Source organism: Thalassophryne amazonica, chromosome 17, assembly GCF_902500255.1.
Source record: "Thalassophryne amazonica chromosome 17, fThaAma1.1, whole genome shotgun sequence".
NCBI lineage: Eukaryota > Metazoa > Chordata > Actinopteri > Batrachoidiformes > Batrachoididae > Thalassophryne > Thalassophryne amazonica.
The window spans coordinates 18096071-18115732 of NC_047119.1; the positions used below are offsets into that span (position 1 = coordinate 18096071).

A 19662-nucleotide genomic window follows, 5' to 3' on the forward strand; every position below is an offset into this window, starting at 1 on the left:
TAATCGCTTTTGCTGGAAGTGATTTTGTGTTGACATGCCCATAAAAAGGGGGTGGGGGGGCATCAAACGCTACTCTTAATGTAAGCCTGGAATGCCTAAAACATTTGCACAGTATTGCACGAACATTCTAAACACAATGTGACACTCAGCATACATTATTTACATAGGTCGATTTGAAAATGCATGAAATTATGGCTGTTGGAATAAGCCATACAAATGATCATAGTTTGCCCAATATTTGTACATGATAATACTCACATATTGTAAATAAAACGTCTCTGTTATGAAGAATGACTGAGTAATGGCTTTAAAAAAAATCACATCATCATATCATTAATATGGAATTATACGCACTAAACATCCACAAAATGTAATCACATCAGGAGATATCTATGGTGTAAGTATCAAGTGGCAACCATGCATTGTTAATAGGCTAGCAAATTAATGCCATCCGAATCACCATGCAACAATATGCAACCACAACATGTTATATCAGCTCATTTACTCCACAAAAGGATCCTTCGGTGAAAGTGTCAAGTGTCTACCATATACTGTTAATGAGTTATAAAAAGCAAGGTACTTGCCGACATGATGAAGGTTTCTTCCAGACATCTGGTCTGTTGGTCTTTGATAGAGAGCTGCCCGGAAATTCTACGATCATTTTTATCATCTGGTTTGACAAAAGTGGCCCTGGCTTTTGCTCGCAGTGTATCTAGTATCAGATCATAGCGGATCTCTGCGGGACACAACCAATTGGAAATATGAAGTCAAGCTCGCAGAGCGCCACACTATGTGTTTGAGGGTGATGACGATGCATAGAATAACATCATATGGCTCACCTGTAGCAGAGTTTGAGTCCTTATTGTCAGATTTGATAATGAAGCTGAAACACACGTAAGTTTTCACGCACACAGTTTTGCGTCCGTCATGTTCACAGTGGTACTGGGACTGCTGCAGACTGATTTTAGCAGGGTCAAAGGTCATGTTGGCATAAAGTTCTGCGACATCTCTTGACCTGGTGAAGTGAGAAAAATATGTCAGTTCACAAAGGTATGACAGAATTCATGCTGTACAGAAATGCTGGACATGACCATATTTATTTTTATGTAAAATAAAAAACAAAACAAAATAAAACAACAGCAAGCCAAGATTTCTGATGTTCCCCAATCCGGATCCAGATCAACTCCAAAATTCAGTGGAGTCTTCCATGTCCTAAAATCTATATGTGTTGCAAATTTGGTGAGAATCCGTGAAGTAGTTTTGTTTGTTTGTTTTTTACGTAATCCTTCAAAGCCTATATAAATGAAATCTTGATCCAGAATCCAGATCCAGATCTCCTCCAAAATTCAGTGGAGTTTTCCATGCCCTAAAATCTATATGTGTTGCAAATTTGGTGAGAATCCGTGAAGTATTTTTTTTATTTTTTTATTTTTTTTTACGTAATCCTTCAAAGTGTTGTGTGGGCTGCCAGAAGAGGAGGTACTGCTGGCCCACCACCAGAGGGCGCCCTGCCTGAAGTGCGGGCTTCAGGCACGAGGGGGCGCTGCCGCCTTACAGGAACAGCCGAGGTGACAGCTGTCACTCATCAACTATGACAGCTGTCACCGATCATCTGCACTTCACCCTGGATAAAAGCAGGATGACACCTCCACCACGTCGCCGAGATATCGTACTTCTTTGGAGGTAACCTTCTCAGCCTGCAGATTCAGATAAGTGGTTACACAGACGCTGCACGAGTGTGTGTTGGAGGTGGAGGTGGAATTCCCACCGTTGTTGTTACGGGGTGTACACACACCCACACTTGACTGTCTTTGCTCTTCGCCAGCAGTACCAGATCCGACACGCGGAGACGGTGACCACCTGGGGGACTCGGGACCTGGCGGCTCCAGTATCCTTCGGGTTCGGTGGCGGTGGAAATCATGTGGTTCCGGTTCTTCTCCAAACGGACGTCTCCTATCGTCAAGCCTGCCCACACGACACCTTTATCCATTGACTTGTATTTATTCTATAATCTGCTGTGTGTGGTTGTGACATTCACAACAGTAAAGTGTTCAAATTTAACTCCCTCTATTGTCCGTTCATTTACGCCCCCTGTTGTGGGTCCGTGTCACTACACTTTCCCAACACAAAGCCTATATAAAGTGAAAGCTTGATCCAGAATCCAGATCCAGATCACCTCCAAAATTCAGTGGAGTCTTCCATGTACTAAAATCTATATGTGTTGAAAATTTGGTGAGAATCCGTGAAGTAGTTTTGTTTGTTTGTTTTTTTACGTAATCCTTCAAAGCCTATATAAAGTGAAATCTTGATCCAGAATCCAGATCCAGATCACCTCCAAATTTCAGTGGAGTCTTCCATGTCCTAAAATCTATATGTGTTGCAAATTTGGTGAGAATCCGTGAAGTAGTTTTGTTTGTTTGGTTGGTTTTTTTTACGTAATCCTTCAAAACCTATATAAATGAAATCTTGATCCAGAATCCAGATCCAGATACAGATCACCTCCAAAATTCAGTGGAGTCGTCCATGCCTTAAAATCTATATGTCTTGCAAATTTGGTGAGAATCCGTGAAGTAGTTTTGTTTGCTTTTTTTTTTTTTACGTAATCCTTCAAAGCCTATATAAAGTGAAAGCTTGATGCAGAATCCAGATCCAGATCACCTCCAAAATTCAGTGGAGTCTTCCATGTCCTAAAATCTAAATGTGTTGCAAATTTGGTGAGAATCTGTGAAGTAGTTTTTTTTTTTGTTTTTTTTTAACGTAATCCTTCAAAGCCTATATAAAGTGAAATCTTGATCCAGAATCCAGATCCAGATCCAGATCACCTCCAAAATTTAATGGAGTCGTCCATGCCCTAATATCTATCTGTGGTGAAAATTTCATCAAAATCCGTGCAATAGTTTTGACGTAATCCTGCTAACAGACAGACAAACAAATAAATAAACGGCAATGATTTTATTACGTCCTTGGCGGACATAAAAACAAGCAAAACTGAAATCCATCATTGGCACAGAGAAACATGACAATCAGAACAACAATACATTTTGTTAAAATGTGAGTTTCAGGCTTACACTTTTAAAATAATGATTTTGTGACCTGTTTCTCGTGCGTGTTCTTGTTAATGTGTTTATGTGCATTTTTTTTCAGACAACGTGGCAAAAACAAAACCACACTCCCTTGAAATGACTTCACACTGAAGTTCCACACAGCATTTTAAGTAGCACTTTAATAACAGCATCATTTTTGTACAACAGTGAGATTTACTTGACTCATGTTGTCACAGCCTGCACTTAATGATAAAATAACTGGAATAGCTTGCATCAGCATGAAAGTGGCAATCATCTATGCTGTAAGATAATGGAAAAAGCATAAAACCATTATTAGATTGCTGCTTAGACCTTCAGCTGGATATTGTTGCATGAGCTCAGTTTATTTTCGCCACATTGTCTGACAAAAGTAGTCATGTGGTCAACGAAACTGATGTGCAAATGTGTTCTTGAAATTGGGTTTATGAAATTCTTTATTTATTTGTTCTTTTTTTCAGGAGGTAATGTTTTCACGGGTGTTTGTTTGCTTGTTTGTCTGTCTGTTTGTTTGTCTTTAAGCAGGATAACTCAAAAAGTAATGAAAGGATTTCAATGAAATTTGGTGAGCAGTTAAAAAATGGTCCAGAAAACAAGTGATTCATAACAACAACAACAACAAACATGAAGGGAAGGAATATGGATTGGGGTTAACAGGGTAGAATGACTGCTCTTTAGTGGAGGTGTGCACTCTAATGACTGCCACTCTACGTTGCAGATGTAACAGTATGTCTTTTTAAAGTTGTCCTTTGAGCACTGACTGACTACATGTTTGTTTGCATACGTCTTCTTTCTCAAAGAGAAACGTGGAAAAGAATGTATCTACAAACAAATCATAAATCTTTCCCTCAGCTCTCCCGCGTAACCGCTGACTTGTCTAAATCCCATCCCGCCGCTTCAGGAAGAAAAGCCGTCTGCTGCCAAATCCCATTTAAACACCGAGCCTCATGGGAGATGGAGTTTTCACACAGCTTAGTTCAGCTTCTGCCAAAGGAACTGTGGGAGAAACGCTTCCCTGAGAAGTTAAATGACAGCGTGGGCCGATGTTTCAAAACTTTGTGGATTAGGGTACGTGGGCTTGTCTCCGGCAGTGAAACGTAGCTGAGGTTCCAAATGTAGCGGGTTCCAAGCCTATGAAGCCAGTGGGACGTGCACAGCTGATAACACAATGCAAGGTGGGATACGAGCCCTGCTGCTGGGGTTTGTAGGAGTGAATGTTTACCTCCGAGATTAGGCCGTGCCTTACCAAAACAACGATGCCCCGCCCAGTCCGCCGATGGTGACATCGGTGATTCCATCCCCATTTAGATCCATGACCCCGTGTATTGACTGGCCGAAGAATTTCACCTTTTCACCGTCGCCACCTGCTGGTATATGCTTCACAGACACAGCAGCGTGCTTTAATGTAAATAATTACATCACACGTCTCCTGTTAAAAACAGCAGCATGGCCTCACCTGCACAAACTTCTCTTTCAGTGACTTCTTGTCTCCGTGGTAGATGTAAACGGCCCCTCGGTGGTCGTTTTCAAATGGCGCGCCGATCGCCACGTCATTAAACCCGTCTAGATTGAGATCTGTTATGGCAGCGATGGCAGTACCAAACCTGGCACCGCATGGTTCGTTTTTATACGTACAGCTGGCTGTGCGGGCGGAACAGCAGGTCTGACTGACAGGCTTTAAGGTGAACTCGTGCTCAAACTGGCCATCCTGGTACAGGAGTGAAGAAAGAAAACACGTCGGCTCTTTGAGGCATTTTCACAAAAATCTCTAAAAATACACCAAAGTGTTTAATGTTATAGCCCACGTACCTGGTTGAGTCGATAAACGTAGACTTGACCTTGCTCGTTTTTTTCCATGCCCATGTACATCGGAGCTCCAACCAAGAGAAGATCAGTGTAGGAATCTGCATCCACATCAACCGTCTGCAGGACGCTTCCAAAGTAGGAACCAATCTGAACACATGATTTGGAACTTAAGCAGATTTGTTTTCAACGATTTCTACTGTGACTTCTATATTTCTGTCTTCTTTTTTGTGGTGGTAGGGGTGGTTTAGGTGTGTGTGCAAAAAAATGTTAAAAGTGTCGTTTCCTTTGATTTTCCACATAATTGACAAAATTTGCATGAGGTCCATTTCCACTGCAAGATCTTGCAGGACATTTTAAGTAGAGCCCGACTAATGTATCAGCGGACCGATAATATCGCCCTATATGAGCCTTTCAGGACATATCAGTATCAGAGTTATTTTTGCTGATATAAAACTTTTATTTTACTGAATAAACAATGCAGAGAAACAATTTGAATAGATTGTCCACAAGAGGGCACTCTGACCGCATTGCTTATAATGCTATCAAGCATGGCTGGGACCTCCATCACCCCATAGTCACATTGGCTACAAGAGACAGAAGCAAACAGACCTGCTGTCATTCATTCGCAATCAGAGTGAGTGTTTCTCAGCGACAAGAGACACTTGATAACTATACCACTAGCTCTCTATGTCACGACAGCTTGTTGCTGTATTTTTAACCCATGTGGGTCAAAATCCATCCATCCATTTCATATATTTGTAATATGATCAAATTTCACATTTAGGATTTTGATTTTAATAGATTACAGTTTGTTCATGTAAATGGGGAATCTTCTTCACAGACTAAAGTTAATTATGGAATTCCACAAGGTTCTGTGCTAGGACCAATTTTATTCACTTTATACATGCTTCCCTTAGGCAGTATTATTAGACGGTATTGCTTAAATTTTCATTGTTACGCAGATGATACCCAGCTTTATCTATCCATGAAGCCAGAGGACACACACCAATTAGCTAAACTGCAGGATTGTCTTACAGACATAAAGACATGGATGACCTCTAATTTCCTGCTTTTAAACTCAGATAAAACTGAAGTTATTGTACTTGGCCCCACAAATCTTAGAAGCATGGTGTCTAACCAGATCTTTACTCTGGATGGCATTTCCCTGACCTCTAGTGATACTGTGAGAAATCTTGGAGTCATTTTTGATCAGGATATGTCATTCAAAGCGCATATCAAACAAATATGTAGGACTGCCTTTTTGCATTTACGCAATATCTCTAAAATCAGAAAGGTCTTGTCTCAGAGTGATGCTGAAAAACTAATTCATGCATTTATTTCCTCTAGGCTGGACTATTGTAATTCATTATTATCAGGTTGTCCTAAAAGTTCCCTAAAAAGCCTTCAGTTAATTCAAAATGCTGCAGCTAGAGTACTGACGGGGACTAGCAGGAGGGAGCATATCTCACCCGTGTTGGCCTCTCTTCATTGGCTTCCTGTTAATTCTAGAATAGAATTTAAAATTCTTCTTCTTACTTATAAGGTTTTGAATAATCAGGTCCCATCTTATCTTAGGGACCTCGTAGTACCATATTACCCCATTAGAGCGCTTCGCTCTCAGACTGCAGGCTTACTTGTAGTTCCTAGGGTTTGTAAGAGTAGAATGGGAGGCAGAGCCTTCAGCTTTCAGGCTCCTCTCCTGTGGAACCAGCTCCCAATTCAGATCAGGGAGACAGATACCCTCTCTACTTTTAAGATTAGGCTTAAAACTTTCCTTTTCGCTAAGGCTTATAGTTAGGGCTGGATCAGGTGACCCTTGACTATTCCTTGGTTATGCTGCTTTAGACGTAGACTGTGGGGGGGTTCCCATGGTGCACTGTTTCTTTCTCTTTTTGCTCTGTATGCATCACTCCGCATTTAATCATTAGTGATCGATCTCTGCTCCCCTCCACAGCATGTCTTTTTCCTGGTTCTTTCCCTCAGCCCCAACCAGTCTCAGCAGAAGACTGCCCCTCCCTGAGCCTGGTTCTGCTGGAGGTTTCTTCCTGTTAAAAGGGAGTTTTTCCTTCCCACTGTAGCCAAGTGCTTGCTCACAGGGGGTCGTTTTGACCGTTGGGGTTTTTCATAATTATTGTATGGCCTTGCCTTACAATATAAAGCGCCTTGGGGCAACTGTTTGTTGTGATTTGGCGCTATATAAAAAAAAAGTTGATTGATTGATTGATCCAATGTGTGTCTATATGTGGCCCTGTGATAGACGGGCATCCTGTCCAGGGTGCACCCCGCCTCACGCCTTATGACCAGTGGGATAGGCTCCAGCCCCATCGTGACCCTTAATTGGAGTAAGTGGGTGTAGAAAATGGATGGATGCTTTTTTTTTTCTTTTTTTTTTGGCAACTCTGCTCCCAAAATTCTGTGGTTGTTATTCCAGCAATTTGGGGAAAATGGGTTCATTGATCTACTAAAAAAACAACAAAAAAAAACAGACTTTGTTTGCCAAATCTGAGCAAAATTCTGAGGAGTTTTGCAGAAACACACTGCAGGCTCACCTGTTCTCCTTTGAGTATCTGTGAAAGGACAATATTGTTTTTTTCACCCAGCCTATAGATGACCACACGGCCTGTGTGGTTGTACCGCGGTGCGCCTGTGATGTACAGGACACCATCGGGTGTGGATGCCGACTGGACATCATAGCCTGCAGGAAAAACACACACACACACACACACACACACACACACACACACACACACACACACACACACACACACACACACACACACACACACACACACACACACACACACACACACACACACACACACTCTGGATTAGACCCTGCAGCCACAGACACACACTTAGTGATGTCATTAGGAAGCCGTATTCCGGATCTGTTGGTGGGATGTTCTAATTCAGGCAGTTGTTCCTGTTTGATGGCGTAGTTGAAACTACGTACTCACACTTAGCCTGTGTGCACGTGCACTCATTCTGCAGATGAAGGTTCTCTGCAGTGCTCCATCAGCTGAGTTTACAGTACGGAGGCCTGGATACACCAGCGGTCTTTCTGATGACATGTTGATTAAATAAGTTGACATGAAGATGCTGCGGCTGCTCTAAAGAGCCATAGAAGGCAACTTGAGAAAGAGGACACCATCTGTATATTTATATAAGGCCAGAATCGAGCATGACAGAAACACAGATATGATGTCGTGGTTTGACAAATTCAAATCTTTTCCTATGTGCAAAAACAGTGCAATATTTATTCCACATTGGTTGCAGAAAGCATTATCGGTGCATGTATTGCAGGGAGTTTTTTCCAGTTTACTGTATTTTCTGGAGTATAAGTTGCACCAGAGTATAAGTCTCACCTTTTTTTTAGTATTGTCAGCTCATTAATTTCGGATTTCTGTGCATTGATGAAGTGTACCGCTTATTATTGGCATTTATTTTTTCAATATTGAAGTTTATTTTGTTTAGTGCTCTGTGAAAGTCCTCTATAAATAGATACAGTAATTATTATAATGAAACTCATGATTTTTCAGTATATAAGTCGTAATATAAGGGCTTACCAAACTAGTAAAAAAAACTGTGACTTATACGCCGGAAAATATGATACTTATTTGGCTTACGGTGAACTCACCGAGGTACCCGGCCAACCCTTCGTACCCGACCTCTGACTCTGGGTCATAGAACTCGGGATACTTTGCAACGATGGATTCTCTTGCTGTGTGCATTACCACTGTCCCGTTCCAGTCATACGCACCCACGGCTCCCAGTAACACACCTTCCTGCAGGACAAGACACGACTGAATTTGAATTAGATTTTTAAAATGTTTTTATTTTTTACTTTTCTCACTTGAAAGTTGACCTCTGTGATTGCATGCACACACTGTTTTGTGATACTGTAATACTGAGAGAAATCCAACAGCACAATATAACCTCTGGGCTTTAAATTTGAAAGTCCTTCACTCTAATATGACAACAGACTCATCATGGGTCCGTAGTTACTAGACCTTCGTTAATCTGTGACTACAAACAAGTTTTCCCACACATCTATCTATCTATCTATCTATCTATCTATCTATCTATCTATCTATCTATCTATCTATCTATCTATCTATCTATCTATCTATCTATCTATCTATCTATCTATCTATCTATCTATCTATCTATCTATCTATCTATCTATCTATCTATCTATCTATCTATCTATCTATCTATCTATCTATCTATCTATCTTAAATCAAATTACCATACTTAGTCCACTCTAAAGGTCCACTCCTGTCTGAAAATAAATTTTTGTGTACCAGACATGGATCATTGTGTAGCTGTAAATAAAGTGCGCTGCGGAATAAACAATCATGAAATCCAGAAAAGTCTTCACTCCTGTTTGATTGTGATCACTTTTCTTTTATCCAGATTCCTGACCTTTTAGGCAGATTATTGAAACGAGAAACTGTTAGCTGACCTTTGACCCTGAACAGTTATCTTTGATCCTGACCTATGGCCCTGATCACTGAGCATTGACCCTGTTCATTGATACTGATCAATGACTTTTTATCCCGATCACTCATCCTTAACCCTGCCCTTTGATCCTGATCACTTAATTTTGATCCTGTTCTTCGTTACTTATCAATAATCTTTGACTCTGATCACTAACCCTTAATCCTGACCTCTAATTGTGATTGGTGGACTTTGGTGTTGATTGCTGAGACTAGAAACAGATAACTGACCTTTAAACCACAAAAATGAACTCTGATCCTGACCTTTGATCCTGCTCATTGATACTGATCAATGATGTTTGACCCTGATCACTCGTCCATGAGCCTGATATCTGATCCTGTCCTCTAATTCTGATTTTTGGACTTTGAACTCGATCGCTAAGCCTAAAACCAGATAACGTTTCTTTAAACCCTAACAATGAACTTTGATCTTGACCTTTGATCCTATTCAGTGATGCTGACGCTGTCTTTTGACCCTGGTCACTGACATTTGAACCAATTTGCTGATACTGATCCATGACATTTTACTTTTGACCTTGAGCCTGTGTTTGCTGGACTTTGATCTTGATTGCTGACCTTTGATCTTTGACATCTGCTCCAGGTTTCAAAAACTCTACATATCAAAGAGTGTGTAAACTCTTCACTTTAAACAGATGAGCAGTTATAACTTTATTAAAGAAAGCACATAAACACACAGAACAGATCATGTGACACTCCGCTGTATTTGAGAATGTGGTGACAGTAACAATATAAATGTCAGGATCACGGATCATCACATTCACTACAGCACAATACAACACAAAGCAGTGCACAACCCACCCCCCCCCACCCCCCTTTTTTGTTCCTATCAGTGTACAAACGTGACTCAGCAGGATGAGACGAGCGACACTCATAGGCGCAGTCTGTTTTTTTTTTTTTTTAAATAAACATAGGAAATACCTGACGGATGAATTCAAGAGGAGTTGTGAAAACAAGCACGTTGTTATTTTTACAACTATAGTGAGCGGAGGACGGCTCATGTTTACGATTCGCTTAAATTCTATCACGCTCTGGCATTCTCATGCAATTAAGAAAAAACCATGTCATGAGTCTGAAGTCTGGAAGCAGAAGGAACAGGGAGCGTCTGTGTCTGAACGACATGAATCACAAAAGGGAAGATACATCAGAGATAACACAGCAGCGGCACCGCGTCATGAGCTGGCAAAACATCCACGAAGAAGCACGCAGCGACACAGACAACACAGGACGAGACCAAACGCTTTGAAACTAAACTGTTTGGATTACTCAAATTTTTTAACGAATTCCAGGTTCCAAAGCACTAAATATCTTATCAAAACTCTGGACATCACTGGATTCTTCAGCTGATGCACGTAGACACTCAGGATCGAAGTCTGTTCTTTAACCATACCGGTTGGTGAGACACAGTGATCCATTTAACAACGGTAAAATTAAAAAAAAAAAAAATCAAGCAAAAAGTATTCAGATGGATCAGACATAAACTCACGGTGTCTGAGTAATTTACAGCCTCGCTGGTTATTGAGATACAGTGACGGGTCATTTAATTATGGTCATAGAGGGAGATGCATCAGCTCATTTTCAACAACAAAAAAAGTTTGGTTGGATGACATGTAATCTCGGGTTCTCTGAATAATTTAGCCCTAAAATCTGCTATTTGGCCTCATTGATCACTGAGATATAGTGAGGAGCATTTCATCAAGATCGAAGGTTAAACCTCTGGGGCCGACGCCGTCGTATACGATGGCTAAGACCAAGCTTTACTAAATTATAAATAACTTTTTAATGATATGTGAAGCATGGTGGCTTAGTGGTTAGCACTGTTGCCTCACAGCGAGAAGGTTGTGGGTTCAATTCCCATGGCCTTTCTGTGTGGCGTTTGCATGTTCTCCCCGTGTTTGCGTGGGTTTCCTCCGGGTGCTCCGGTTTCCTCCCACATCCAAAGACATGTGGGTTAGGTGGATTGGAATCTTTAAAATTGTCCGTAGGTGTGTGTGTGGGTGTGTCTGTGTTTGTTTGTCTATTTGTGGCCCTGCGACAGACTGGCGTCTTGTCCTGGGTGTACCCTGCCTCGCGCTCTATGACTGCTGGGATAGGCTCCAGCCCCCCGCGACCCTTAATTGGACTAAGCGATAGAAGATGGATGGATGGATGGATGGATGATGTGCGATAGAAACTTACTTTTTTTTTTTTGCTGAAAAGTTAACTCCGCGGACTTTTGAGCCAGTCTTCAGCCATCTTTGTACTCCTCATAGAAGCTGTGTGATGACGTGTGCAATGTGAGTGTCCAATCAGAATTGGTTCACCGTCACATGGTTTTCAAAAATCCAATCGTAGGGCAGATTTACCTCACGTGAAAAGCCAAAGATCGTTTTCAGGAGTGATGTGTTATTAGTTGGCCCGTTTGAATAGCCCCCTGGGTGCTCCAATGAGTACATACTATTAGTACATACTCAGTGTGCCCTGCGCCATTATGCACAGCGAAAGTGAAAGCACACGGACAGCCTCTGATGACAATCTCACGTGCTCAAACAAAGAGTGTGTAACTTTCAGGACTGTTCCAGTAGTTTGCGTGTGAATGTTACTGGATAACTCTGTTGCTTTCTCGGTGTAAAGCACTGTTTACCATATCAATGGACAACAAAACGCATAGACCATTTTGTATATATTGTTCAAAATGTGCATTTGTGTTTATTATTTGAACCTTTTTGTTGTACAGTCTTTCGCACAAGACCTGAAATTACCTTTACAAACTATCAAAACAGTTGTTTGTTATAGTTTGCTGTGTGTTTTGAATAAATGTGTGTGGAAAATTATTTTTCGCTTTTTTTTTCCTTGCCTATTTTTGATTGTAAACCTTTATTACACTTATAAAACACAACAAAACATATATATTCTGAAAGCACAGGTTGTCCTGAAAAAAGAGACATAAAACTTGATTGTGGGATGCAGGGAGAGCTGTTAACAGCAATAATAAAACATTTATGCCAGGCGAGTGAACTGTCCAAAAAATGCCCTTGGACCCCAAAGGGTTAAAATACATGTTTCCAGTCAATGAAAAAAGCTGAAATGGATTAAATAGAAACTTGGGGCCTCCGAGTAATATAAGGATAAAGCTTTGCTCTGTAGCCTCAGTGGTGAGTGTTTTTCATTTGCTGATTTTGTCCATTGTTGTAATAACACTTCAGTTTCTACAAAAAGTTGAATCTTGCAAATAATCGGACACCAAATTTCAGACCATACAGCCAGCAGCAGCTCATGAGATATGACATTACATCCACAGAAACACACCTAAAAATGGACAAAACAATATTGTGTTCAACTGATATAATTAATACTTACTTTGGAAGTATGCACACTAAATCCAGCTTGGGACATTTCCATCCCAAAAGATGATGTGTAGTTGCCAGATGTTGCTGAAAAAAGCAATATTATGTCATTTTCATTTTAGTAACTGCTCAATGAAGACTATATTGTAAAATTAAAATCTGAAAATTTGATAATGATTTGGTGTACAAACGCTATGGGAGGCACGCAAGTGTAGTTTGCCATTTTGTTTACCTTCCAAGGCAAAAATTCGACTTCCAAGGGTATCAACAATGGTCAGTAAGGCTGCTTCATCAGAGACATTGAAGAAGTGATCATCTAACGGCTCACTTGAAATGGATTCAATTTGTTTGATAAACTTTTGCACCTCTTCTGCACTTCTGTTCTGACGATTGTAGTCCCCCAAAACCTGAAAATAAACAAAACTGTCTTAACACTATATTACTGTAATACTTTTTCTTGGAAATGTATCTAAAAAAAGGGGTTGCCTTCTAGCCAGGGTCTTGACTTTTATGCATCGTACATCTGCAACATTAGGCGGTGCCAAATATGCGTAAAATGACTGTGCCTGAAGTGGAGCAACCCCACTAACAGTGATCATCCGGAATAGGAAGCCAAATGTCAGGTAAGTTGTCCAGCAACTGAGGACAAGTTATGATGTGAACTTTAGGGCCCCTTCACACACAGTACGAATGTGTTCGAACTGCGCATGAAGCAGGAATTGTATGCAATATGTATAAATTTGTAGCTGCCTCCAACGCCTTGTACACCTGTTGCTACAACTATTTGCGTACACCAGCGCTGAAAGACAGAGTGTGCCCTGTGAGAGCCCATCGAACCCTCTTGCGGCAGGTGTCGACCAAATTCCAGGTGACACACACGAACATCTAACACCGCTCGTTTGGCACTTAGAAAATGTGTGGCCACTCGCGATATTTCAACGACAACAGTCAGCAGATGATCGCTGTCAAGCTGGATGTGAAATTTGTCTAAGTGCCCCACGACTGTGAAATTGCCAAGTACACGTGGCGTGCCAGAGTTTCTGCTCCCCACACAACATGTGTGTGCGTGTGTTTCGCAGGTGAGGCACCTCTCATCTGATCATAGAGTGACACCCTGGTCTGTGCGCTGAAAGGACAGGGGGCGTGGCTGGCTGCCAACAGCAGCAGCTATTGAGACATCTCCGGTCCAAGACGTCACAGCTGCAGAACACGTACCATGTTTTGACGGACACGCATGTGTGTGTGCTTGCTGTCCTCACATGGAAATACATAAAAACATATATCGCTTTTTGCGATGGGTTGGCGGTCGCACACATTGACAGGCCATCCCAGCTGAAACGGACCGTCAGTTCATGTGGACATGCAGCAGGCGATCTGAATGTCATGTCTGTCTGATGCGTGTCCTGTGAGTGGTGCGCCGCAGGACTATATGACAAGCCAACAGTGCAACTTTTAGTCACGTATCAGCAGAAATACGCCATTTGGTCAGTTATCACATGGCTTTTTTCTCTTTTTAAAAAAATAGAATACGTTTATGTCCTTGTTGATTTCAAGCATTTTTCCGCACCTTTTACAGGACAGCAATGGCAGCGCAGTGGTAAAGTTTCTGGCTGGTAATCAGAGCTTTTGTAAATTGCAGGTTCAAATCCTGTGGGTGGCATGTATTTTTTTTCACAGCAGCTGCACGATGTGGTTACACATGCTCCAGCTGCTCAATTTTTATTTGAATTTATTTTCATTTATATAGCGCCAAATCACAACAAAATTGCCTCAAGGAGCTTCACACAAGTAAGGTCTAACCTTACCAACCCTTGCACTGTGTTCCTGCTGCAACGGTTTCATGCACGCTCGTGCACGACACCATCGCGTGCACAAAACCGTCGCAGAGGGATCGTTCACGCCTGCCCGTCGGCTCAACGTTTTCGTGGTTCACTCATATGAGTTGTTCCACTGTGATTCGCCCTGATTTGTATTAATTCGTACTGTGTGTGAAGGGGCCCTTAAGCTTGTGGGGATAAATTAAACTGAGTCATCAAACAACTCTCAAGCAGTCAAGAAATACCATGTTAGAGTATAATATCAGAAGATGAAAAGCCAAAAAAATCATCTTAAAAATGTGAACAGTCAGAAAAGCCCACTGTGGTTCCAGCAGCAGCAGTGTGTCAGTATGTGGTTGAAAATAATAAATTAGGACAGTTCATAAATTGTGGTTTTATAACAATTATTTTGAGATACAAGCATTTTCTTTATTTAAAAAGACTCAAGTCTTGAAAAAAGACAGCATCATTATAATCAGGTCAAGTGATATATTCTCTATAAGCCAAAATACATTTTCGGATTCACTGACTAACAACCAATTTTATATCCAAATGAGGAGACTGGTGAGCATTCCCTGGAACTGGAACTGCCCATGGGAATGTCCAGATGGATACTAACAAATTATCTACATTTAATTAAATATTATTTGCTGTTAAAAATCAAAACAAGCCTTATGCGCCACAATATACTGTATACGCTACCATAAAAGGTGAAAACAGCATTGATTCTATTTGTACTTACAGCAATGGCAAACCTCTCGATGTCGTCTTTGTCACAGTCACTGGTGACTCTTCCGAGTTCTTCTTGGTCATATGAGTCTCCATCAGTCACGATGACCATGACTTTCTTCACTCCAGGTCGTGCGCCGCGCTCTGGAGTGAAGGCTTCTTTCCTGATGGAGGTGAATTTCCAAAAGTTCAGTCCAAAAGAAAAAAGCATCAAGATATAGTTGTGGTCTAAAGTTTACATACACTCATCATGGACATGAACATTATGGTAGAGTGGAACACCTGCACAGCATACATTATGAATTACTTTAAAAAACAAGAATATATATATATATATATATATATATATATATATATATATATATATATATATATATATATATATATATAATGATCTTGCCATGATTAACATTTTTGGGGACCACCACGTTTATGCTATAACATATTAAAATTTCAGCACTTATGTCTATTTTTCAGGGGTTTAGAGCCAAAGCTAAGTTCATGTCATAAAAATTTGCAGAAGCTTCAGCTCAATGTTATAGTGACTTAAGGATTTAGTTTGGAGTCAAAATCCAACCCCTCATCTAGCTCGTGACACCTGGATAACGGATCAAGTAAGGGATTGCCTGTTGGGGTGAAATATGGTGAGGACCTTGTGTGCCCCGTGGTCGCTACAATAGCTATGAACAGGAACCCTGACCACCAGACAGGTAACACGGCTCTAGTGAAACAAGAAGTCCTCAAAGTCATATCACCTGGAGGTGGTGATGGCTTGTCGCCCAGTGACTGTGAAGGTGGTTGAAGACTGCAGCAGGTCTTCAGACCCCGATCGTCTGCGATTTCCCAGCCGTCGGGCCAGGTTCAGGATCTGTCAAGGACCATGTGATTGTCGGTGTGCAACGACATTCCCACGTTAAACAGACCCATGCATAGGCATCTCTAGAGCGATCATGTATGTAGATCTCCCATCTGGGAATCAATTAAAAGACAATCTCCCTCACTACCAAGGAACTGCCGGGGCCATAGTGATTTAGCGGTTTAGTGTTATAGTGTAGGCTCATTTGTCATCAAATAAAAAATTTGTGGGTTTTTTTTTTTTTTTTGGTAAAAGTAAAAACTCTGTTAGAATATGATTTAAACATAAAAAAAATAGGGTGCCATTTTTGTTTGCAATAAAATGCAAATTAGTTATTTAAAAATCATACAATGTAATTTTCTATTTTTTTTTATTCTGTCTATCACAGCTGAAAAGTACCTATGATAAAAATTACAGACCTCTCCATTCTTTATATGTGGGGAAACTTGGATCAAATACTTATTTGGATCACTGTATATTAACCAACATGGTTTCATATAACAAGAAGTCAAAAACTGGATTTCAGATTTATTTATTTCTCATCTGAGCAGCAAACAAACATTATACGTTGCCCGTGGGGATCCACGGCCTCTAGATTGGGTAGTGTTTATAAAATAGGTAGCTGTCATTTTTCAAGGGTGGTAATAAATTATACAAAGTTTGTATAATGATTTGGAATGGCATGTGAGTCGAGAATGTGTTTAGAACCTTAGACCTCAACAGTTTTTAGAAGAACTCAACCCTTTTATATCCTGTTAATTACATAATGTAATTACATAATCTAATGATTCCATTGGTTTCCCTGTGTCAGAAAACCTATATTTGCATACTTTGTATTTATATCTTGTGTATTAGCAAAGATATTGCATTATTGATAAACAGAGGCCATTTTGGACACCATCTTGGATTTTGGACCCTTAGAATATGAAGGAAAAATGCCACCCATTTTTTTTTAAAAGCTTATATCTTCTTTCAAAATCAAGTGAGTTTTTGCTTGGTAACATTTTACTTGAAGGTATCATCATAATAGTGACATGACACTGTCGTAACTGTTACATGACACAGTCATGAAAGTGTCATAAACATAACGTCAAGTTGACATTTTTTGGGTTTCTTGATTATAACAACTTGACTTTAATCACAGTGACATGACCAGAACATTTATGACATTGACATAATGTTTATGACACCTTCACGACGGTGTCATGTAACAGTTATGACAATGTTATGTCACTATTATGACGATACCTTCAAGTAACGTGTTACCTTTTGCGTTTACCAAATAAAATACATGAAATTACAAATGATCCTATACACAGTTAACTTTTCAGACAACAGCAGTTATAAAAGGTAACTGTTAGCTTTGACAGCCATTGACCTATATTAGCTTGCTACAAATAAAGTGGATAATAACCCCCCCCCCCCCCCCCCGTCCTTTTTTTTTTAAAGAGAGCGTGGGGCTGAGGACTGGTACCTGGCAGTATCGATTCCCAGGGCGGTCATGGTCTGCAAACCTTGATGCTGAGGAATGTCACTGGCTGCCTTCAACAGGTCACGAGTGTTGTCAAACTGGCTCAGGTTGATACAGTGAGCCACAGTCTCGCCATACGACACGATGCCCACCTTAATTCACACACACACACACACACACACACACACACACACACACACACACACACACACACACACACACACACACACACACACACACACACACACACACACACACATTTTACCAACACACAATCAACCTCATTTCACATTATTTGAACATTTTCTCTTGCTCGTTCTGCCGCCTCGTCCTTTAGACGCCCTGCTGAGGATGTGGTCGGGTTGACTTGACATAACGTTCTCCGCACGGCGGCAGAAGGACTTCAGCAGCCGTGGAAGATGTGACTTACAACCACTTGGCTCCACAGTAAGAAGAGTTTTCAGTGAGTTCCTGTGGAAAACTCCATGGGCTCCAGATCATTGTAACCACAATAAAACCAACCACTCCCTCACAGAACACTCCAAGAGGACAGAAATACACACAAGGTGCAACTGCATAAGACTAATTCTAAATTTACTCTAATTACTTTTGGTCATTAGTTCATAAAATCTGTCATGTGGTGGCCTTATTTTAAACCACATGGAAAAGTCCATATTTAAGTCATTACACTAAAAATGACAAAAAAGTTGGCAACAAAAGATGGATTATTCCATCTATTTTTTTTTTCTGTGTTTAACTTATTCATTTATTCATCCATTCAAGTCTGACTCCATAACCTTAGGTGTTTATTTTACAGTTTAATATATTTCATTTCCAAAACCGCGTGAATCAGTGCCTCGGTGTCTCAGTGTCTACCAGAGACAGGATCAGTCTAGTCCTCGCAATATTACATCAATGAATTTTGCATGATGAAGTTTCTGTGTAGTAGCAGAAAACCTCATTTTAAACATGCAAATAAAAAGCAAACATGAGATTTGCTTTTGTACATTTAATTAAATTAAATATCAGATTAGAAATTTACTAATCACCCCCCCCCCCCCCCCCCTTTTATGTACATAACAATACAAACACAGCTACTGATCATCAGGCAATAATAGAACAAGCCCAAAAAGCTGTTTAAAATAAACCAGGTACATTTTAATACTTAGCAGGAGACCTCCCAAAGAAATTATGTAATTTTCAATGTAAATATTACACACATTTTACTTGTGTATATTTATTTGTAAATATTAAATATTATCAATATTTTCATTATTTCAAAAGTATTAGGTTCATTAAATTAGGTCACAATTCCATTTCAATTTATTTCATTTATATAGCACCAAATCACAACAAAGCTGCCTCAAGGTGCTTTACACAAGTAAGGTCTAACCTTCAATCAATCAACAATCAATCAACATTTATTTATAAAGCGCTTTACAGCACCGACTGGTGTCCAAAGTGCTTAACATTAAAAACACAAATTCACAAAAATAAAACACATATAGAATCAAATTTTAAAACAGCACATAAAAAAAAACACGTCACCTCCCCACTAAGTGTTAAAAGCCAGTTTAAATAAATAAGTCTTTAACTTAGATTTAAAAAGTGCTAGGTCAGAAATAGTACGTAACTCAAGAGGCAGCTCGTTCCACAGTCTGGGGTCGGCTACCGCGAAAGCATGATCACCCCAGCGCTTATATCTTGACCTAGGAACATCTAAGTAAAGCTGGCCAGGTGCCCTTAATGTCCTACTGTAGGTGCTCAAAGTTAAAATTTCAGACAAGTAGGGAGGTGCAAGGCCATAAATAGCTTTAAAAACAAACATTAAAATTTTAAAATCAATTCCAAAACGAACTGGAAGCCAGTGGAGTGAGTACAGGACGGGCGTAATATGCTCAGGACTAAAAGTGTTTGTTAAAAGACGAGCAGCAGCATTCTGCACCAACTGGAGACGTGCAAGAGACGACTGATTAATGCCCGAATAAAGTGCATTACAATAATCAAGTCTGGAGCTGATGAAAGCATGAATGACTGTCTCAAGATCACGCCTACTGAGG

General features: G+C 40.4%; 1 protein-coding gene across 1 annotated transcript in view; it reads right to left on the bottom strand.

Moving 5' to 3' along the window:
- itga1 (integrin, alpha 1) overlaps positions 1–19662 on the bottom strand; it is a 133332-nt gene that overhangs the window by 41402 nt on the left and 72268 nt on the right. Inside the window, exons 7-17 of the mRNA XM_034192048.1 lie at positions 17606–17754; positions 15289–15439; positions 12962–13136; positions 12743–12816; positions 8524–8671; positions 7436–7581; positions 4890–5033; positions 4537–4788; positions 4327–4457; positions 840–1015; positions 585–736 (exon numbers count right to left, since the gene is read on the bottom strand). Coding sequence (XP_034047939.1) covers positions 585–736; positions 840–1015; positions 4327–4457; positions 4537–4788; positions 4890–5033; positions 7436–7581; positions 8524–8671; positions 12743–12816; positions 12962–13136; positions 15289–15439; positions 17606–17754 — 1698 coding nt within the window. The remainder of the gene's footprint in view (positions 1–584; positions 737–839; positions 1016–4326; positions 4458–4536; positions 4789–4889; positions 5034–7435; positions 7582–8523; positions 8672–12742; positions 12817–12961; positions 13137–15288; positions 15440–17605; positions 17755–19662) is intronic.